This window comes from Gymnogyps californianus, chromosome 6, assembly GCF_018139145.2.
Source record: "Gymnogyps californianus isolate 813 chromosome 6, ASM1813914v2, whole genome shotgun sequence".
Lineage (NCBI taxonomy): Eukaryota > Metazoa > Chordata > Aves > Accipitriformes > Cathartidae > Gymnogyps > Gymnogyps californianus.
The window spans coordinates 29,915,918-29,939,915 of record NC_059476.1 but is presented as its reverse complement, the minus strand read 5'-3'; the positions used below and the strand labels follow the sequence as shown (position 1 = coordinate 29,939,915).

At 40.1% G+C, this 23,998-nt stretch overlaps 1 protein-coding gene across 1 annotated transcript in view; it reads right to left on the bottom strand.

Annotated features, from left to right (window-relative positions):
* NRG3 (neuregulin 3) overlaps positions 1-22,224 on the bottom strand; it is a 431,515-nt gene extending 409,291 nt beyond the window's left edge. Inside the window, exon 1 of the mRNA XM_050899232.1 lies at positions 21,531-22,224. Within this exon, the coding sequence (XP_050755189.1) occupies positions 21,531-22,224 (694 nt within the window). The remainder of the gene's footprint in view (positions 1-21,530) is intronic.
* Between the last annotated feature and the right edge of the window lie 1,774 nt (positions 22,225-23,998).

The window sequence follows — 23,998 nt, the reverse complement described above, 5'->3', positions numbered from 1 at the left end:
ACACATTCTAACATGCACTCAGATCTTAGGAATATATGTTTGCTATCTAGTTCATGCTGTATTTCAAAAAGAATCCACCATCAGTATTAGGAAACAAATGAAAGCACAAATGAAACAGCATCATAAAACCTACAAAAATAATTGCAAATTCCGACTCTATTTCTACAACAATTTGTCAGGTGCAGCATTGCTAACGCTGTGTCACAGCTGCAGTCTATCAAAGGTGTGGCAGGACGGGAAATGTTTCTTGCAACAGCAGCAGCCTAGAGGCTTTTGTTTGGTTATAAAGTAAAGCTCTCAATCATTATTACTTAAAGCAAAATTTTGAAAATGTAAAATGGATTATTGTTTCCTGTAATAGCTCACCCATGCATTAATTTTTTGAATTTATAAAAATGGTGTCTAGATCATTTTCCCTGTAGCTTTCTCTTAAATATTATTCACTCAACATACACATTTAGTTTCTTCATATGTTTCTTACTAAAACTGTTTTTTCTTAATCCTGTCTACTGTAGAGAAACAGCTCCATAGCTAGTTCCTGCTGGGGGGGGGAGACATTTTTATTGGATTCGTCCCAAACGTATTGGATTTTTTTTTCACCTTTAAAAAGTAAGTGAAGGCATAAAATAAACAGATAAATAAATAAATGCTTGTTTCCACATAAATGGTGAAAATATTGCAACTGAAATATTGGATTGTATTTATTCCATGTCACTAACTTTTAAAGGGAAGAACTGTCCCCCAGTCAATATTCAACAGATATGACAGCTAAAGTTAAGAAGCAGAGTGCTTAAATTAGATTACAACTATGGGAATACTAGTAGATTCAAAATGAGGGCTGTGGCTTCCTCACAAAAAGTCCCGCATAATTGACAGTTACATAGTTTTTTTCACTCCCATTTATCAATCTTTAAAAATAAAGCCATTTTATACCACGTTTGCTATTTCTATGATGACATTTGAAATGTTCTTTGGGATTCCCAGCCAACAGTAGAATTCAAGGCAATTACTAGTTTTAAGTTCAAATAATAGCAAATGTAGAACAGATTAAGAAAAATACTAAAATTAATATAACTACAGTTTTATTTTGCACACAGGGAGGGCAGGAAATATGAGGAAAAGAGGGTTCCTTTTCTTCAGGCTGTATTTATCTGGGTATTGATGAGCATGTGTTCTGTCTGCTCAGACATGCCGGGAACACTTCCCTTCACATTGTGCAGTCAAGAAGGGAACTACTGAAGAAGAATTTGAGGATTAATCAGTGTGTTAATTGAGGTTATCTAGATCATGATAGATGAGGACAACATATTAAGCAAGTTACTATGGCAGCCAAACTCATCTGTTAAAACCAAAATTAATGGATAAACAAACTTAAGTTCACTTTCTCATTGATTTTTATCCAGCTGCAGTGGACTATAAAAGAGCTATCAGGGAAAGCTATCCATTAGCTGTCAACTCAGAATGCCTTAAGAAGCAATTGCTAATCCTCCAATGATATCTCACTAAATCCTAATCTCTACAAATTGTTCTTGGAAGAAGCATTAAACTAGTCATCAAACCAGGTCTTTAATGCTTCTTAGAGTTATTCTACCTGTAACCCATCAGAGATCATACAAAGTACTAAAACTTTTAAATTCAGTTAAAATAAATAATTCAGATGGATATTGTCAACTGCAGGTCTACACCTTCCTGTGTTTTGTGTGCTGTGAAAAAAAAACAACACAGGAAAATGGACCATTATAGTAAAAAAAAAACCCTCTTATGACTCATAAAAATTAAGAGACTACTGTTGTGTTTCAATTTTGCTTTGCAATATGATCTCCTACTATAAAAGGGTATAAAACACTCTTATTAAGTGGTGGAGATAGATTCATTAAAATTTCAGTGCTCATATCATTCCAGATAAACAGTAAAATAAAAAGACATTATTTTTCTCACCTTGTTAAAATCCTGATTGTCTCACCTAGAATTATAAGAGATGCAACCACTAGAATGGGTACGGCTAAACCAGTATGGAGTTGATATAAATTAATAAGGTTCTAAGACTAACTTAGCATTTTAGGAAGGGAGAAAACAGTGTTGGAGCTTGAAAAAATATAGAATAGGGATAGTGATTTTATGGAATAACTGTAAAAACATTAATATCTCCCTCATATGTTGTTAAAGGAAACAATTCTTTTTGCTACCCAGTGCCATAGAAGTAGTTCACTTGAAGACTTTCAACTAGAGTTCTGGTGAGACCAAAGAGGTAAAAATTACCAATTGCAGATAACAATCTAAAAACCCCGAAGTTCTTCAATTGGGACAAACACAAAGTATGATGCTTAAGCAGAAATGATCAACCACACAGAACAGAAAACAAATGGCTAACAAATCATAAAAACAGCAAGACAACAAAAAAAAAAAAAAAAAGAAAGAAAGAAAGCATGCCAAACTGATGCAAAGGGCATCATCCATTCTACCTATGCACCTCAGAAAGAACAATAGAAGTAGTGTCACATTAGACATGAGAAAAACTTTCCAAAGGTAAGGATTGTGAAATACTAGAATAAAACTGTCTTTGTGGAAGCTCAAAGACTGGGCAACAGGGTGTTACAAATCCTCAGACTATACCTGATCCTGCACTGAAGAGGAAACTGTGAGAAGACAAGGGAAGGGACTAAGTAGGTTCTGCTTTTGTGATTGCATGAATTCACAAATACCGATCTCCAAAATAGAAAGGGACAAATATAAAAAAACCCCAAACCACCACACACACCCCCTCACACTCGAAAACTCACAAATATTTTGGTAAAAAAATTGCAGTGGTATAACTCAAGTGAATCAGTGAGGTTAGAGAAGATAACAAGAAAAGCTGGAGGCCACATACTGCTGTATGAAGTGCATAGCATGGAAACTGCAACCTGATGTCAGAGTAACTCTGAAAATAACATTTTTAGCCTATAAAAAAGCAATTGAATATACAGGTTACACAGTAAAATAATACAAGTGGGCATACAAATTGGTAGACAAAAATAATTTTTCAACAGGCAAACAATAATAGACCCACATTTGTCAAATTAGATAAACATAATACTAGGATTCTGCATTTTCAGAGACTATTTTGGGCAAATTGTTAAAGATGTTTTGAAATGAGTATACTAAAGCTTACGATGTCACAGAACCCCTTACAAAGCCGAAAATACAGTTTTTATTTAAGTTGTGTCTACTGTTCGGTGAAGTACATCAAGAAGTAAAGATAGGCCAATGTTTCCAATACAGAAAAGGAAAGGAGACTAAGTCCAGATGACTTTTTTAACAGTGACGATTGGTGTTGAATAGCTGGGGCTAGATGTAACAGGAATTGCTGTTTGTTCAGAACTTTTTAACAAATTAGGACACTTGTTTAAACAACTAATCCCATACTTTCTATGCTATCATTTTAACATTGTTCTAACTCATGACCTTGCATGTAAGGGACTATTGTACTTGATAGATGCTTATGCTGGGTTCTACAGAACCACTATTAAGGCTGTATATGACTTGTGGTGATATATTTTAATTGCATGACCAAGAAAAGTGGTTAAGTACAGGACAAAACAGAATTTAGCTGAATTCTCTCACCGATGTACAGTAGAAGTTTTACTGCACGTGACCTCTGAAAAAACAAATGCATTCATACATACTGGAACATGTTATACATCTGCAAATAAAAAAGGATCCCACTATCATATTAAACAGAATATGGTGCTACCTAATATGCAATAAAATGTTCTATTTTTAATATTCTGTCTTGTCCTTTTAAATACAATATTGCTGTATCTTCTTCTAAATGTTAAGGAATGTGAACAAAATGTAAAAGGCTTTTTCTTTCAAAATGGTGTTATTCTTCCCTCCATTACCTGCTCAGGAGAAAAATAAAGCCACTACAAATTTACTGATCAAAATAAAACTTAGTTAGTACCACATCTAAGGAATAAAGGCAACCTACTGTATTTCTTAAAGTTCTTAGTGCATTGAAATATTCACTTGAATCATAATTTCTGGAAAACAGCAAGAACATTAAATGCAGAAGTGGAAAGTGTCAAAAATGCACTAAATTATAGAAAGAAATACTCTGGGAAGTTTAAATTATTCCTTGGGAAGCAGAAAAGAATCATAAAGCCCAGACAACTTATTTTTAAGCGGAAAATGGACACCTTTTAAAATGATAGGACATTTTTGAAGACATCTGTCATTCAAAATAGTCATCCCCTCCACCCAAATTTAATATTATATTAGAATTTTATAGCACCAGATAATAATCTAAAGTGAAGAAAGGTCATTAAAAAAATTAGCTGGATAACCATTAAAAAAATATAACCTTTTTCTCTATTGAAGTTAGAGACATACACCCACAACCACAAATTTCCAAAGTAAAAGTGTAGCAGTACACATATCCAAAATAAGTTATATATAACCAAGCAGCAGTTACAGGTGACTTAAGACAGAAACTACTCCATATGTTGAGGAGAGAATAGAATGATTTAGCCTGCTATCTCAGTGATGTATTTGGTCCTCAGAAGATAAATCTGGCAGCTGTAAACCCAATATACTGGAATGGAAAGGAAGTGCAGAAGTGGCAAAACACGGGAAACCATATCAAAGCATCCTTGGCATTCTCTCCAAATGAGGATCTTGTCTTCTGAAGGAAGAAACCAATAGGAAACTGATCCTTCACCCGAGTCAGACTGCTCTGACTGCTGCTCAGTCAATAAATCATTCACATAATTGGAATTACAGTGTTCAGACGGTCAGGCAGAGAGATGCAAAAAAACCCCAGAAGTATCCACGGCCACGTGTGAACTGGCAGGGAACATGAAGGATAAGGACTCGCTTATTGGAAGGGCCAACTGCATGAATCCATCTACTTGAGCACTACGCAATGCTTAGGAAAATGCCATGTTTATGCAGTTTATTCATACCAAGAATATAATTTAAGGAATCACAACATAGAATTTGGAAGATAGATCTACATTGCTATAAGAAAACATTAATTTCAGGGGGTTGTTCTCAAATATTTTATCCCCATATGTAACAGAAAACACACTCTTAAGGTGTAAAGATAATATAAAAATTACTCACTTAAATGCAATGATCATGTGAAAACTCTGGCAGACAGGAACTTGAACATTTTTAAAGCTGAAAAAAAGTCTTCAAACTCTTCCTCATGAAATAAGGTAAGGAAAGACTCAGAGGAGAGTAGATAACTTGACAACTTTCTACCTGATGGATGCAAGCAAATATAGAAAATTCTACCCCACTGTGGCCACTTAAAAGATCACAGAACACAGTAAACGGGGGAAAATGTGATCGTATTCTTATAGTCTATTATTTTGTTATTTCTAGCAGCAAATCTTCAGCAAGTTAAACAGCTGCTTCTTGGAACAGGAAGAAAAGGATATCAGGTGATCAGTTTTGACTCAGTTCTCACAGAAAAACAGAAGCTGATTCAAAACATGAGAGTATGATGCAGCTCAGTTATGACAGAAAAAGGGGATGACAAGGAAGACAACAGCCATTACAAATAATAGGTAAAGCTTTTCAAAAGACTTGGGAAGCTGGAAAAAAGAAAAAGGAAGGAAATTAAATGGAAGGGGGAAAGCCTGAGAATATAAAATATAATTTCAAATAACATTGTAATCTAATCCAGGAAGGTATGGAATTCTTCCTCTCCCTGAGAGAGAGAGAATACAGCAGGGGAAGACAGCTAGTTAAATGACAATGCATCCTTTCAAAAATAAAATCTAGCCTGAGCAAATTATTCAGGAAACCAAGAGAATTTTAAAAGCTATTAGATAAAGGCAATAAATAAGGCATTTAAGTGTATCAGTCACAGGAAGGCTATGAAAGAATCAGATGTTCCACTAAAAGATCAGGCATCAATTATGAATACTGCAGATAAAATACATTACTTCTATGCATTGATCTTTACCACAGAATATGATGGAGAAACATATCCTACAAACTTTATATTTCCAGTAGGAACCACTTACAGAGAAAATGAAGCACTTACATAAAAGAAGCATCAGGAAAAGGTTCTAGAAGATGACTTTCTGAAGTTCATTGTGAATTCCAGGGCATTTCCCGAAAAATAAAATATAATCCAATAAAAAACCAAAACCAGAACAAACGGATAATCACAAACAGATATCAAACTACACCTTTGACTCACACTAACAAAGGTGGGCCAAGATATTCCAAATATTTCTCTCTCCAAAGACTTTCAGAAGATTTTTGTAGACTAGAAAAGACCCATAATAATAATTCTCAAAATTAAGCAAGTTTTGAAGACAGAAGAGTTATTCTTTGCTTAACTGGAAACAAGTATCGAATTTATGTTTTGCAGTTGCCTGCATCAGTATTTTTTACTCTAATACAGCAAGCAGCAGAGAAATGGAAACTGAGGCAAGACAGATTGTACAGGGCAAGAAACAAGCAAGACACTGCCATCATTGGACTTTCAGAGTAATTACACAAGACACTGAATTTAGAAATCTTTTCTTATTAGGTAGAATTTTAAAAGACATGGCTGCTCTTCATGATATTTTTTTCGAAAACTAGCATTTTGGATGAAATAATACTAAAAGGAAAATAAGAATGTTGTGAGCACCATTACGGTGAACACAATCTTTTGGGACACGATTCTCTGTTCATTGAGACTCGTGGCAGCTTTTCAACAAGGTTCAGGGGTGGTGGAGCATAGCGTGCTCAGGTGATGATGACAATGAAATGTTCATTGAACTCAAAGTGCAGAGGTAGCATGGACAAAACAACAGGTTTAACTGGCTAGGAAACCTTTCTGTTGGGGAAATTGAAAAGATCCACTGAAATGGCCCACGATATGTGGAATTCTTTCTCTAGCTCCTATTACTTCTTTCTCTGCAGTAGTGCCATCCATTCCAGGAGAATCCCTGGGAGAAACACTACAGGATCCTGCTGGAGAGCACAACAGGAATTGATCCCAGACTGTATCACCTGATGATCACAGCGCATCATCCTGGGGCAATTTCCTTCTTAGCTCTTCAATAATTCACGTACTGGCAGGAGTTTTATCATAATAAATTAGGCCTACGAGAAAGCATGCTAAATCTTCACAATACATACAATTCCACTGGCTTTTCTGATCTCCTGAGCTTCTAAATCTGTCTTTCTCATTCCCTCTGAGCACAAGACCTCTGTTCCCACCTCTACTGTCCTGTTCTCTCCCCGGTATTTCTGGAAAAGCTTAACTGAACAGCAGCAATGGAAGAATCAGCGCAGAACACTGAAAACAGCATTCACAATTTCACTGCATCAGTAAAGCATAGGTAGCATAGCATATATCAAAAAAAATGAAACAAGGAAAGACAGCTTCTGTTAGGTTTATTGTGTACATGTCCTCCAAATACTACATCACTTGGGAATAACTGTTACATGTCCCTATTTAAAAGATTCTACAGAATCCATCAATGAAATTTCTATATAGTTATTACAGTCTATGCTTTGAGAAGCAAATATAGCAGAATATATTAGATTTCATGCCTATTGCAAGATTAAGCCCAAAACTACAGTTAATTTTTAAAATGTGCAGTACCAAATGCTCCTTTGATCATATCTCGATTTCATGTAAAAACTCCAAATATACCGTGTGATTTTTTTTTTTTTTTTAGTTTTAGGTGTGTTTACAAAATAATCTAAAAATCACACTTTCTGTGATGCATTTCACAGTGACTATGCATACTAGTTACACAATCAACTGCTTGTCTCTATGAGAAGTCGGTCATTTGGTAGAGTTTCACATGGTTTACAGAGAAAGTACCTGGGACTTCAGGGAACTGTGGGTTTTTTTTTTTTCTTCTGAACGGTTTAATAGAGTATGAGACTTCTACCTTTTTTAATGTAAATTCTTATTAAGCAATGACCTTGAAACCTCTGGAAGTTCAGTTCTTGTACAACTGTTTCAACGTGAAGCTGCAAAACTGTATGACTTCACTTTCTGAAGAACAGACACTTTTCTCAAATGGAGACTTCTGAAGGGAAATTCTAACCACCCACGCCTCTTACATGAAGCTCACAAAAAAATAATAGACACAAGCAGGATTGTTTGGGATACCAGTGTTCTACCTACGTTAGCCATTTGTTTCATACTAGAGTAAATATTGGGTCAAAACAGTCACTGAGGAGGTTTTTGATTCTCCAGGAATCAAAGTTACTGACTTCAGCAGTAACAAATGAAGATCCACAGGCTTAATCCACTACTATTAAAATTAAGATAGGTTTAGTACTACTTCAGCAGGGACAGGATCAGTCCCCAGACAGACTACTACCTGTAGTCAACCCCATGATTGCCTGGGGAAAAGACATCCCACCTTAGGTGGTGCACACCATATACTCTGGTCATAAATGGGATGCCAAGCCCAAGATGGTTGTTAATAGTACAGATCCATTCATTTATTACTCCTCTTTATTTTCAATCTATTTCATTATTATATTTGCAACCAAAATACTCCCAGCTCTCCATTCCAAACAGCAGATTATGCCACTTAATGGCAATTAAATGGCGTAAAGGCATTCAAAAGGCTATTACCAAAACATATTTTCAAGCACCTGTATAAATCATTTCATGTAGGCTTTGAAATTCATAATAAGTGAGCCTTCAATGCGAACGTCTGTGTTGGGGTCATACGTCTAGGTGTTAACACAATATTAATCTTCAGTAATAACTAATGATACTAAAAGTTTCTCCAAACTACTAAGACAATCTGAATATATGAGAATTTTAAGATGATAAACAGTTTCTTACCCACCTTTAGTAAGTTTCTCTGATACGGACATTGTTTTTAAACCCCAAACCTAACAGCAGGATAAATAAGCAAATAGGACAACACTTAGGAAGCTTTACACTTACCTATTTACACTTCAAAGCTAAGCATATCAGTTCAAGTTATGAAAAACATTTCCAGTTAATTAAAAAAAACACCTAAAACTTCGTTGATGTTAGAATCCTACTATTGGAAGGAGCTTGAGAAGTGAAAAGGAAATCGGTTACATCACCTCACCAAAGAGACACAGAAAAAGCATTTGCCAATTTTTCTCCAATAGTATTAGTTGACCTACTAGAATACTTCTCCTACAAACCTTGTCTCATTCTCCATCTGAGATCTCCTCTAACAAATACATTATTATTGTTAGAACAGATTTTTTTTCCTTAAGAGATCAGCATAGCTAGATTTAATAAAAGTCAACTATGAGCAAACGCAGAACAACAGATTAGGCTAAGCAAGTCACTCCTTTGAAACTGTTTATTTTAAATGTTAGCTAGAGCCCACTTATTCTCACTTATCTCATTGGGCTTGGATTTGGCTAAGGATCCCACCTACTCGGAGAGCATTTTGACTCTATCTATAGAAGACTACACCATACTGAAAGTGTTTCTTCCTTTTGATGTGAGATATGGCAACAATAACACTTCAGTTCTAAAATATAACAAGACAGCAATATAAAACATAGTAGTTACTAAAACTCCCGGTGACAACTGACTATAAAGTTAAGCTAAAAAGATTTAAATGGGGTTGTCATAATGGCAGGTTTTGGCCTAATGAGTGTCCCAAATTCAAACCTGATTCAACTCACTGCAGGACAAAAATAAAGAATTATGAACTAGAGTAACTGGCTTCTCAGGGTGTCTCACACACAGCCCTGCCCTGCTGTCAGATACATCCCTGTTATTCAGGGACATATCTTGGCTATATTTGGAGATACGCTTTTAAATCACCTAAGAAAATAAAAGTTTCCATCCCTTCCTCTTTAATACTAAAGTCTAATAGATTTCACTGTCAGAAAATTATTGAAAATGATCACACACACAACCAACGGCACAATCAAGGATATCAGGTACTTTCTGAAATTTAAAATAAGACTTGTGAAGTGTATTGCCTTATTATTTTTTGAACATTCATTATAACACACCTCTCTCTTCTCATCTGTACCTCTTCACCATGTCTTTATTTCACAAATAAGAAAACCTGAGCTTGAGGAAAAGAAGTGACCACTCCTGGTCTCCTAACGTCCAGTAACCAATAACCTATGGTCTGTTACTTTCATTGAAGTTTGAACAACTTTTGGGGATGAATTGCAGACTAATAAGCAAGCCGAAATCGTGAAAATGCCGTCATTCTATAGCAGTTGTCTATTATAACAGCTCTACACTGTCAAAGTCACCCTTTTTCTGGTGGAAGTGGAAAGTCAAGGTAGTGTCATTCAGTTGTAACAACAAAGGGCAGGGCTCCAAAGACGATAGTGCAGCACAGAAGTTTATTCAAGCCTGAACACTGTCTTCACACAAAATATCTCCATCTATGCACTATGAGATATGTTTTTTCAATACCTAGTGGGAAAAGTTATTTTGTTCTGTAATGTAAGAAATCATTACACAAAGTAACTAACAAAGACATGAAATAATGTTGAATCTCTGATACTACATTTGGGGTTTTGGGTTTGTTGGGATTTTTTACACCAACTTATTTTCCATAACTACTACTAAATATATGATACGCAATTTCAATCTAATATCCTCCTATTTCCTTTATTTATGTGTTTTGATTATCCCAACCTTCATTTATGCAGAGCTAACTGAACTTAGAAGCTTTTAATTGCCTCTTTGCCAATGCAGAGTTGGACCAAAATCTGGTGATAATTAGAAGAGCTTCATTATGTTTGGACTCTAAATTCTTTAACAAGCTTTAATTATTAGTTCTCATGTAAAACATTCAGTCTAGTGCCTGTCTGTGGTCTATCCTGCTTCTTGCTGTGATTCTTACAGAACTGCAGAGCAGCCTACAGCTCCCACTGACTGCTCGGTTACATATGAGGTAAGTTCCTCAGATTCTAATTCTATTTCATTACACAACATATAGTAAATTTATTTTTAAGTAGTATTTGTTAAGGAAAAAGTCCAAGAGTCTATGCTGTCATACAGATTGCATTCATAAACAGGATTACAAACCTGAAAAAAATATTAAGAGTGTTAGAATGTTAAGGGATGGTTGAAAAATAATCTCTAATTAAATAATTCAAATGTAATGTATTTAATTAGATATAACCTTACAGTGTCTTCTTAAAAGCATTTAAAAAAATAAGCTCCCTAATAAACCCACACTGCTTTTAAGCAGACAAAATTCTCACAGTATGCAAATAAAACATCTCACAAGAACTATTAATCTTTTTATCACCTAGCGTACCTCATCCTCTCCGTAGGACTCTACCCACAATAACCTCTTTATAGTAAGGACTTTTAGCTTAGGCCTGTCCAATACACTTCATTTTCTACAGGTATGTCACTCACCAGCCAGGATCATTGTTAAAATCAGGGATAAATGTATTTTAATTATTATAAAACTTGAATAAATACCTGTTCATGTTTCCAAAATATGCACTGTAAACAAACTGGGAACCAGGAGCCATTACTCAGTAGCTCCTCAAACTGTGTTTGTTCATATTTATAGATGCACCTTACAGCAGTGAAGCTGTGGCTGGCTACAAATCCCCTACATCTGCCAAGGTAATAGAGGATAGCTTTTCAAATGTATGTAAACACAAGGTGTAATCAAGCCTTGTAGTGTACCCAGTTACTGCAATTCAGTACATGCAAGTGATCTCTTCAAGCTCCTATAAAATAACAATTACAGTATCAGACTCTTCTTTCTTCCCCTCTTAAACATATCACACACTAACATTTCAGCTTCATATATTCAGATTAAATCCAGCCATCCAAGAACTAAAACCTGTAAGAATTCCCTATTGCAGGTAGATATTTCTAAAACCAATTTAAAATATTAAGTTACTATTCTTGCTTTTCATTTAGGACTAAGTAAGCCTCCGTAATGAATGTACTCCAGATATGAAAAGGTATTAGAAACACTTCTTTCCATCTGTGTTTTTGTAGAGAACGAGGCAGGATAGTTAATGCTGACAGAGCCAAGGCAAAGGCTGTGTCTTCCCAGATCAGGCTGAACCGTGCTGAAGAGCTTCTTGTACAGAAGTGCAGGATGGGTACAGCTCACCCTGTCATCTCCACTGCCCGTCCGCCACCCTCCTTCTCTAAGGCAAGGCGACAGCAATCACCAAGGGGGAAATGTTCACCTTCCCCAATACAAATGAGCCTTCGGACTGTAAATCCTATGACTCTAAAAGTATCCTGTGAATGTTGCATTTTCTGTGTTGTTTTTATTATCATTATGAGCATCAAGGTCATCATCTTCACAGCTCAGAAGGTAATTAGTTGAGGCAAAGGTACAACCTCCTAACAGAGCAGCTTTAGTAGGAAGATAGCCCATGTGCACTATGAAAACCTGTTGCAGAAGTACATAGTCTCAGTTTAGTAGCAGATTGCATCGTTTCTACGTTGCTTTGAGATAATCAGTGAATTTAAAAGTGTGTACATTATAAACTCAGAAACAGCATTCAATGAGTATTTTCACCTGTTAGATACTACAATTTATAAATTGTTTTAGTTTGCAACCTGTATTTTTCTGACTAACATTTTTGATTGATGGAAACTAATTACAATCAACTTTATTACATTGCGATACAGTCTTATAAATAAGCAGCTGACCCTGTGAAATGTATAGTATGCTCTATTAACACAAGTTAATAAAAAATTAAAATAAAAATTGAAATCTAAAAACAAAAGAAACCCAAACTGCTTAAGGAAAAAGTCATTGCTATATGTATTTATGCATGGCATTTTGGCTTTTTAGTTATTTAAAAAAAAAAAAAATTTGAGAGGATTGAACTTTAACACTATGACCCTTATGTAGCTGGGCCAGATTTCAGGCTAAAGACTAATGTGGTTTAGCTACTTATGAAATAATTATAAAAGTACCTCTACCCTTCTAAATCAGGAGCACTGACCCTCATCAGAATAATCCCCTCAGTTAAGTTCCTGAATCCACTGCCCACTGAACCCTGGCAGTGCAAAGTCTTAGTATTTGATACTGTTAAATGGCAGGAAAATCACCGTACCATTTCAGTGCAGCTTATCTCTAGGTTTCAAACAAAAACCCTGCTTTTGTAAATTCACTGACAGATTGAACAAGAAAATTAATTTCCTTTCCACACAACTTTCCACACAACACTACTCTTAAAAAAACACTAACAAAGCACACCCCCTTGGAAGACAATTAATAGATTGTTTTTAGCAAGTATTATGCAATCAATCCCAAGTCAAAACTTCTGGGACAGCTTAGTGCTATTTTAATGATAACTTTCTGACCACTTGTACTGTAATTCACCAGGGGGAGAGGAAACAAAGATTCCTTACATCTTTTTTTAACATTCAATACCATTACTCAGCCACTGAAAAGGTTAGCTAGCTACAACTCTCAGTCACTCTGAGCACACTGTTGGAAATGCTGTTTCATTATGTATTATACTGGGAGACGTAAGTAAACATTAGTATTGCACAATGCAGCACGATTTTGCAGGTTAGCATCTCTTTTTGATACAAGTTTTTTGTTTTTGTTAAAATCCTGGTTACATTTAGAAGCAGCACAGCAACTGCAGGCTAGACTGTACGTTTTCTACCTTCCTTGCCAACCACGTTAGAAAAAAACCCTTGTCATTGCAGTAAAAACAGACCACCAAAGCTCTTCCAAGAGAATAACCCCATCTTATCTCAAATGCTTGCTTTACAAGTTCTGACATCAGTGAGAATAATCAGATCTGGAAAAGAGGCTATTTGCTATTAATACTAATTTAATGGTTTGCTGTTACACAGTGCTATAGCCCCTCTATCTGGTAACAACCAGGAATCAAGGCTCAGTTCCTACTGAACTAGAATCTTGAACTTTAACAGTAATGATGCTGTGGAATTAACAATGTGAAGATAGTTTCACAATTTTGGTTTCAGAAAATAACTAAATCTTAAAATACAACTTGCCATCTCTAATGTTTTAAAAAACATTTTCTATCTATAAGCTTTAGGAAAAAATCAGTGCTGACATATATCTAGCTGAGGAAGTAATACAGAGAAAAACTGTACAAAGCCAGAAGTATTATTTTCTGGAATAATACCAAAAAAAATTTAAAAATCAGGTAATGAAATCATGTGAAAGTGATGTGCAATAAAGTTCATGACCCGCATGTCTTGTGACAGTCTACAGCTAAGCAACTACAGTCCCCCAGAACACAAAGATTTTACTACAGAACTTATTTCAGGCAAAGAATAAACAGGAAAATGGTATATTTTTCATGGTAGTGCTAAACACCCACAAAAAAAGAAAATGCACTAATGGAAACTCAGTTCTAATAGGCACATTTAAATGATGCTGACAACTTTTAAAAAACAGCACTTTAAAGCTGATGTACATTTATTTACACAGGCATGTTTTGTAAGCATTCACACTGCAATCTAAGACACAGTAACAGATTTAGTCACACAGATGTTCACATAAATTGACCCTGATTCTGCAGATGCATAACTCTACAAAAGAGAAAAGGCACACCCTAAACTGGGCCTATATGTTTGCAAAATTGGGCCATATAGGAATCTCATTATAAACACCAAAGACTCTAAACTACTTAATTCAGCACAACTTCTACACGGAATACTATCAGGATATTTTTTCCTCAGTTCTTTGCTAACAAAGTTACAAAATGCCTCAGTGAAAGGTCTTTTCATACAGATTAAAATACTAATTCATTTTTCTACAAAGAGCACCTACCACATTGCCAATATATACGCATTGCTAATGTGCATCTTCCCTCTGAGCATAAAATACAAGTGGCGGGGCAGGGATGGGACACAACTGTAGGGCCCTTAGAATTGCCAAGAGATTAATTCAAATTTTAAAAGGAAAAGAAAAGCCATAAACTCAAAAAGTAACAAACAAAAAGGAGATGTTAAAGCAAAAAGAGGAGACTTTGCAAGTCGTTGGGCTTATTTTACAGGGACTAAAGCAGGAATTTCTTCAGGTATTTCAGACCAAAGTTTCACTTTATCTTTTTACCCAGTTACAGTTTTATTGGACAGTGAGCCTCTCCCGTTTTTACCTGAGCTTTTCCCAAAGGTTTAATTCTTGCAGAAATACAAAAGTCAAACTACTCTGAGGCAAAAACATAAATCAATTTGGACTTAAAAATCAGTTGCTAAACATGATATAAAGTGAACTATCTTTGAAGCTGAATAGTTTGTCTCCTACAGTCAGCAGTCATCAGAAGTACACCACAAAAAAAGAAAAAAAATCAGGAGTAATATGTTGTAAAAAAGACCCGAAAGTCATGGACTCCTCCTATTTGCACGCTACATGAGAAACACAGCTTTGGAAATGCAAAATACTGCCCTTGGAGGATAGAAAAGATGGAATACTGGAAGAATTGTGTAGGTTTTACTTATTTCCATTTGTAAATATTTCTAGAGTAATATTGAGCATATTGATAAAGTTTCAGAAGAAAAAAGAAAACAAAACATTTAAGCAGTTAGCAATAAGCATTTATTAAATGTAGTTTTCCCTGCTATCACCAAATTTCACCAGGAAGAGTTGATCCAATTAGGTATTTCCTCTGTGAAAAGGACACTGAAATTTAGAAATGCAGTTGCTATTTTAATTTTCCTCGTGGCTGCTTTATTCATTTTTGTCCTCTTGAATGCATTTTACCAAAGGGCCCCAGAAACCTGTGTGATAAAAAGTAAAAACCCACTCAAAAAGCACTTGTCCACCTGTGTGCATTTACTTTCTCTGTGTTACCTAGAAGCCATTTGAATGCTCATCCTCTGTCTTGTCCTGGTCAGAAGTGCCCTCGCCTGGCAAGCCAGTCTGCTCAGCCCTCACAGGGAGCTACTTTCCTCCACTGAAGATGTACTTTACTTAGTGGAGTGGCTTGAGATTAGGTATGAAGGGGAAAGTAAAAGTATGAAAGCAGGTTTAAGAGCTGTCCACCTTGGAAATTTAGTTCTGAGCAATGGAAAACACAGCTCCAGTTTTTATCTCAAGCACGGCTACCTTATTAAATGGCACTTCTAACCCTCATCATATCGATCCAAGAACTAAGTCCCTTAGAGTAAGAACTCACCTCCATAACACAAAGTATCTCATTGTTTTTCCTCACTGTGTTTTGTCTACTCTCGTAATGCAAAAAAAAAATGTACCTATGCTTCATGGTAACAGTGACAATGAATCCCTTCCACACAGCAGAATCTGAAAGAGACTTCCAAATTAAAAAAAGATGCACTTTAACTTGGCAATCACTCTAGTTAGCTACAATGAAACATCCGGGTTTCTTTTCTGAACTGCACTGCAAGGACAAGCACCACAACGAAAGTAGCTGTCTTGCTGAGCAAAGACCGGTCCTGAAGTTACTACAGTCTTTGAGGTCCAGATCCTGCTCGAAAACAGGTACTATGCAAATGCACAAATACCTGTTTGTATTTGGTGCGTGTGTGCACGTGCGTGCGTGCACGTGCACAGTTAAGACTGGAGTATTGCAAACTTGTTCAAACCACAAAGAATCTCAAAAAGAAATCGCCAGGCTCAGAGACACACAAAAGTCTCTGGTTTAAATTTATTTATTTATATTTGTGACCAGGTAGTCCTACATGATTTTACTAGGCACTTTTCCTTGTGCAGTTTGTTTCCAAACAAGTCATGGAAGAAATCAGAAAAACCAAACACTAGTATGTTTTAGGTACTTCCTGAAAGCCACACGAGCTATAGTATTTAAAGATAAAGTCAAAGCCAAATCCATACCAATCCGTGTATTTACTGGGCTTTGCAGGAGGTTTCAAAGCAATGAGTCAGATGATAAATGTACTGCAACACTAGACACAATACTGTAGATAGAGACAGGTCTTTTGCTTTAATTTTTAATTTCCATTTTCTGTGGGTTTAGACAAACCGCTGACATTACTTTAGCATAATACTTTGCAATGAATCAATACTTTAATTTAATAATGGTATTCTGTTGTCAACATATAATATATCACATAATGTCCTTGTATAGATGCTAAAAAAATATGCCAAATAAAATGCAAGGCTTTGCTTTTACCAGTGATCACAGGTTAAATCAATGTAATGAGAATCCTTACAGCCCCCAGAAGAATTTTCTTCAGGGTTAAAAGGCAGCATGGAGTAATTTCAGCCATATCCCTTCCTTTCATCATATCAGTGCTGTGAAAGCTCTCCTAGGTCATGGGATCCCAACAAACACTTCAATAAACGGAACAGTGAGGAAATATATCTGAATAGAATCAATGTACATATCTGTGAGTGGGACTTATTTAAACATTCCACTTCCTTATGAACTCAGTGATAACTGCACTAGTTCCTAACTATAAAGGGAACTATAAATGGAAAACGGAATTAAGTCCAGTGTCATCCAACTTAATCAAAACAGATGAAGCAAGTTATAGCTGTAAAATATGAAAAATAAAATAAAATTTTATTTTATTTTACTTCCACTTTAGTGGTGTGACTACAATTCTGTATTTATTATTTTTATCTTGACGGTAGCCTTCCTGTTGACAGTATTTAAGATGGGAAACACAAATCTAATCATGTCTGTGGTACATTGACTTATGGTATGTGAATAGAAAGTAAGTGGGAATGAGGAAGAAGCAAATGCTTTCAGAACTCCCAGTTGTTTGCTTCAGTATTTTCTTTACAATTCAACAGCTTTTGATGCATTACAAATTGATAAATAACTGACATATTAATCTTAGTCAATGCTAAAGGCACGTGCTTTACAGTCATGTGTGCTCCCCTCGATTTCAATGACAGCTCATGATCATAATGCGAAGTGTTCACAGATACATGTCATTTGTTGGCAGAACGTTTCGGAGCTCTGGGAAGAGTAGGTCTGGTTTTACTACGGTTTGGCACCTCCCACAACACCCTCCAGTTGGTGAAAACCCCGCAGTTCCATCTAAGTGTCATCCTTAATGTGAAAAAGATATTTGAGTCAGTGCAAAATAAAACAAACAGCTTCTACCAAAATGTCAGTGTTGGTAACAGTTCATCTGCCAGATGCTTGTTACTTGAACCCATGCCGTGCATAACAAACAGACAGAGATATGACTAGGATAAACGACTGGACCAGAAAATCTTTAGCAGGAAATCAAAGCATACTCAGGCTGCAGTCTGGACTCATAAAAAAAGGTCGCAATTGGACTTCACAAGATATATTGATTAAGAGCTCTGTAACATCTCTTTCCTTGGTTACTATGCATTAGTTGAGCCCCACCTGCCTGACCTCAGTTCTCTACATTAGCCTTTGGTCATATGAACACAAGAGAAACCACAGTGCTATTTCATAGCTGAATTCACACAGGAATTCTTATAAGTACAGTATCTCAATTTAAAGATAATAACATTACTGAAGAACCTAGAATACCATGAAAAATGCATATTGGAAAAATCAGGGCATGACTCTTTAGAAATGAAACCAATGGCTTGATAAAAATAAAACCTCACTGGCGTGTTCCAGTCAGTTGGTTGATTTTTCTGATCTACAGGCTGGACTATCCTTCTAAATCAATGATTGATTTTTATGTTGAGCACTGGATAAAGAGGCTCATGCTGAAAAGCCATAGTCCGTGCGTGATCGTGCGAAACACATGCAGGCACAAGACAGAGCAAGATTTGATGAGTAAGTGGCTTTTGCTTAGTCAGAAGCTGAAGGATCTTCATCAAGAACTTTCAAAACAGCTAACAGATAACTTGACTTTGAGTGAAACACAACCAAGAATTATTGTCATTATGCACACCCACAAAAAAGAGAGATTTCACAACATCTCCTCAGATGAATACACACACAGAGAAAAGGCTTTACCAACATTTACTTCAGGTGGGCAATCATCCAGCTTTCTGGAGAAATAACTCCTGATTTGCCTTCCATTTTCCTAAGTCATATTTTGAGCCCATTTTAATGTGCTAATTAAATAAACTGCAACATGAACCAGTATAAATAAAGACAGCTGCTTCTTTTCTTAAAAGCTGTGAAATGCTAAATAACCTATGACTCCTGCCCACATATGTGCCCTGCCAAGCCAGAGGATCACACAAGGGTGTGTAGTATTTTGAAAGCTGGAGCATCAGATTTGTCATGTCAGATTTGTATTCACACAATACAACGGGATCCATGACTTTCATTTCAATAGCAGCTGGAGCAACGGGCACAGAAGGAACATGCAGCTCAACCTGGGAAATGAGGATGAATTTGTTTTAAAAAATTCCCTCTCTTCCTAAGACCTGTTAGTGGCAGATGCAGATACTTGCTTTGGGGTCACACCGTGTCAGCAGTTCACGGCAGAAAGATGTCCTTTCTTCTCCCTCTCCCCTCCAGTGGATACTGCAGCCTCAGAGAATTTTACATGTATCCTCAGAGATGCTTGTATGTATCAGGAAAGTACAGCGGTAGGCTTTAAAAAAAATTTCCACATGCCCTACAAATTCAAATCCTTTTTTATGTAATCTATTTAATCTTCCATTAATGATAATCTCTGCTATTAATGTGCCCAAACAGGGTCAATTTCTGCTGGATTTGCACTTCTTGCATTTCATCCTATAACCGAGCTGTATTTAATGAGAGGAAACACCCTGCTATAAAAGGTATTAGCAGTCTCCCTAAAACAAATAATAGTTACGAGACTCTGCAACTGCCAGGAACATTTCAAGATCGTGGGTTTTCTTCTTCCTTTGTGTGTCTTGCACAAAGGAGAGTCCTGCCAGCTGAACATAATTTATTAATCAGGATATTCTTGCCTTCTACACCTTGTAAGGAGACAGCATAGAGGGGCGGAAATTGCTGTGGATTTCTCTTACATACCCAGAAAGATAGAAAGGGGAGAAAGAAAGAGATTGCAAGGGAGCATTTCGATCCCAACAGATCCCACCTGGCAAGCCCAGGCAGCATTTCAGACACACACAAGTCACAGCAGTTTGAAACACCATGTAACATACCTGGTTCACACAAGGCTTGAAAACAGAGACACAGGTTGAAAATCAGGCTCCCTTTGCTGTTTTGTTTTTAAGAAGTGCCCTATACAGCTCCCTACGCCTAAGTCAAACGAGTAGGGTTCAGCTCCACAAAAGATTTTCCTTCTGGTAACATCTGACTTCCTTAGGTTGTACCTACAGAGCAAGGAGGTTCAGACACACCTGTAAGGGACTGTTCTCTCTCAATTACTGTAGCAGACACTGGGGAAGCAAGTTACTGCCTTGTTTGCTCTTCTGATTTAGTGATAGTTTTATTCGTAATCATTCCCAGCCGTGCACACCCACCCACTCACACATACACGTCCAACTTGCTGTTCTTCTCCCGATTTTGTCAATTCACAAGATCAGTTCGCTCTGCATGTACTCTCTGCCCCAGGGCTCATCAGCAAATAGATTTAATGGACAAAATAAAGTTCAAATGACTTGCTAACAAAATCCCCTAGCAGAATAGCCATACATTAGCATGCAGAAGGGGAGCCCTGGGCTGTAAAAGCAATTCAGGTGGTAGCATTCAATTGAATTGACGTTCCTAGCAGAAGCAACTAAGAGTTAATGGAGGACACATGGCTTCTCATTTCCTCTACTGCATCCAAGAAAACGCAGAAGATGACTATAATACAGTATAATTGAGCATTTCACTAAATAGCACCACACAGAAGTTCTTTTGGCACGGATTGCATTTGTCCTAGATAATCTTTACGAGAAGCTGAAAGTTGACGCACCCAGACCAAATGAATTTTCAGATTTAGCCCGAATCCTTAGGTTTGTGCCTGGGAGGGTGGGAAGAGCCAGCCACCGAGCATCAATCAGGGAACTAGCCCCCTCCTCTGCTTAAAAAAAATAGTCAGTTACGGCAAGACGGTGCTGTGGCTACACACAGGAGCCGGGAAAGCATTCGGCTGCGTCTGCATATTCGCAGGGTGCCCTGGGCTCCTTCCTGGTGGAGCTGGCGGCGGCTCTTTCAGGAGCCGGGCTCTGGGACGGAGGGAGCATCCTTCCGGAGCCCGTTCTCATCTATTTCAAGGGAGACGAATGTGTGGAAAGCCAAAATCCCTCGCCGGCAGAGAGGCACGGGCACAACCCACCCCGCACCTCCCGAGGACCACTGTCCCTTCTGGGAGGTCACCAATTGTCCGTCTCGCTCAGACACCTCCCCGCATCTCCTAAATACCTTCTGCAGACCAGCCTAGAAGGGGAAAGGGGGGTCTGCATCTTTCCTAAAAACCACAGCGAAATCTAGTCACCTCAAATGGCTGCTCCTGCCTCACCATCCATCACACAAGCGGGGAACTTGCCGGGGGGGGGGGGCGCGCAAGCCGGGGAGGGAGAAAAGAATCGCAAACTTCGGAGCTCTCCGGCCTCCCGCAGGGCAGCAACCGTACGGAAACCCCGCGCCTCCCGGAGACGCGGCGGCAGCCTCCGACCGAGGCATCGCCCCAGCCCCGCCGGCGCTCGGCAAACACCGGGTTTTGACGGGGAGACGCGAGCAAGCGGGCGGTGCGGGCGCCCCGAGGGCGCGGGGCGGCTGGCGTTACTTACGGATTTTGGGAGTCGTGCTGGCCTCCGGCGTGGTGGTGGTTGACTCCTGGAAGGGAGACAAGGTCCAGGACGGCGCCGAGTCGTGGACGTAGATCTTGTAGGAGGAGGTAGCGTGTGCCGCAGTGGGCCAGGCGGGCAGCGGCGGGGTGCTGGGGGCGGCGGCCGGCGGCCGGGCGCCGCGGCCGGCGGTGCCGGGGGGGCCGCTGGCGGGCGGCGCCGTGTGGGGCGCGGCGGGGTGCCGCGCCGCGGTGGGCCGCGGGCCGCCCCGCGCCGGTCCGCGGGTGCCGGGGGGCCGCGGGGGGGCCCGGCTCATCGTGGTGAGGCGGGGGCTGACGCGGCTGGGCGGCCGCGGCGTGGCGGCGGCGGTGGTCTCCGCGCCGCGGGGGGGGGCGGTGGGCTTGGAGAGGAAGAAGGGGTCCTGCCCCACGCCCTTGGCGTCCATCAGCTCGGTGGGGACGTACTCCTTGACGGAGCCCACCACGATCCACTTGAGCAGCATGAGGCTGAGCCCCAGGCCGATGAAGCCGATGAAGAGGGGCACCACGCACAGCCACGTCTGCTGCCGGTTCCAGACGATGCAGTCGCTGCACCGCAGCTCCCGCGGCGGCCCCCCGGCCCCATCCCCGCCCGGGCCCCCCGCCGCTGCCGCCTCCGCCGCCCCGGGCGCCGCGGCGCCGGCAGCCCCCTCGCTCATCCTAGGGGCCGTCCGCAGCGCCGCCGCGGCCCCGGGGCATCAGCGCGCCGCGGCTGCCGGCGGCATGCGGCGGAGGGGGGCGGAGGAGAGCGGAGCGGGGCGGAGGGGAGCGCGGCGCAGCGGAGCGGGCGGCGGGAGCGCCCCGCTCAGTCACGCCGCCAGCATGGCATGCCCCGCGCCGCGCCGCCCCGCGCAGCCTCCCGCGGCCGCGGAGTCAGCGGAACGGCCGCGCCATCCGCCGGGCGCCCTCCTCTTGCGCTGCCCGCTTCAGCCTCTTCGCTCTCTTTCTTCTCCCTCCGCTCTCAGGTTTTTCTTTTCTTTTTTTTTTTCCCCCGGGTAATAAGTCGCAAGAATCAGCCTCCTCGATTTTTTTTTTTTTATCCCAGGCGTGCGGCTCCGGCGGCGGGCAGGCACATTCCTTCACATTCACGCTCCTTCTCGCCTCTCCTCTTTTTCCTCTCCTCTCGGGGCTGGGGGATCTTTTCTTTCCGTCTTTCTTTCTTTCTTTCCTTCCTTCCTTCCTTCCTTCCCTCCGCTCCCTCCCCCGCCCGCTCGGCTCCTGCCTATGCCCGGCCGCGGCGCAGCAGCATCCCTCGGCTGCTCCGCGGGGAGGCGGCGGCGCGGCGCAGCGCACCCGCCACTCCGCGGCCCCGCGGCCAACCCGCGGCCGGCACCGGGCCAGGGAGGCCGATCCGCGGGCGGGGCCCGGGGGCAGGAGGCACGGCTCCGCGCAGCTCCTCCGCGCCCGCGCTAAGTCCGGCCCGGCATCAGAACTCCGGCGAGGGTTCTCGGAAAAAAACCCCAAAAATCCACACACACACACAAAAATTAAGATGAAACCCTGGAGAGGGGGCGGCAATGACCCAGTCGGCAAAAAAATACGGATCCGGCAAATAAATAGGCACGCAGAAGGCAGCTCCTGCCAAGCTTGCAGCTTCTGTTCAATTGTGTATTCCTGTCGCAGCGCAAGGGAGGCAGGCTAGCGCGCAGAAAGTAAGGCGCCTCCCACCAAAGCCTAATGGTGGTTTCTTAATGCGCACAAGATAAATAAATGATCCAGGCAAACCCCTCGGGAGGGTGTATGCTACGGCAAGCGGAGCCTAGGAAAGGAAGGAAAGGAAAGAAAAGAAAAAGAAAAAGGGGGGGGGGGGGGGGGAGCGCCTGAACCCGTCCTGTGGTAGTAATTCAATAGGCTGCTGCTCTATGTCAGAAAAGACATGTGTGGAGGGAGCGGCGAGGGGTGTGCGTGTGCAGGAGAGAGGTGGAGACACCTTCAGAGAGGATTCCCAGCGAAAGACCAGGGCTCAGGACGAGAAGATGTTTTCTGACGCTGATGCTATCCGATAACTAACAATAAGCAGCATTTTGTTGCTCTTGTTTCCAAAAGGGATTCCGTAAAGGAAAACAAAAACCACCAGACACCTGCAACAAAAGGATAGTTCTTTTCAGCAGCCGGGGGGCAACTGATGGCACAGGCACATCTTGAGGTTGCAGCTCTCAGGACGTTGCCAGACAAGTTTTGATATTGAAGCTGCTCCAGCTTTTTGATCTACTCTGGAGTTGAACTCCAGGTTCAATGTGGTCAACAGTGTGTGCTTCCCATTCACTTACTGGACGAACATTTCAACAGCTAGGGTGGTCACTGAAGGGTTAACAGCAGTCTACCAAAGGGTGGTTTTATCACCATTTTCAAAATTTTAGAAAATGGTCTATAAAATTATATATGTACAGGTGTTTTTAACCCTTTCTTCTGAACCTCATTGGTGTCATTTCC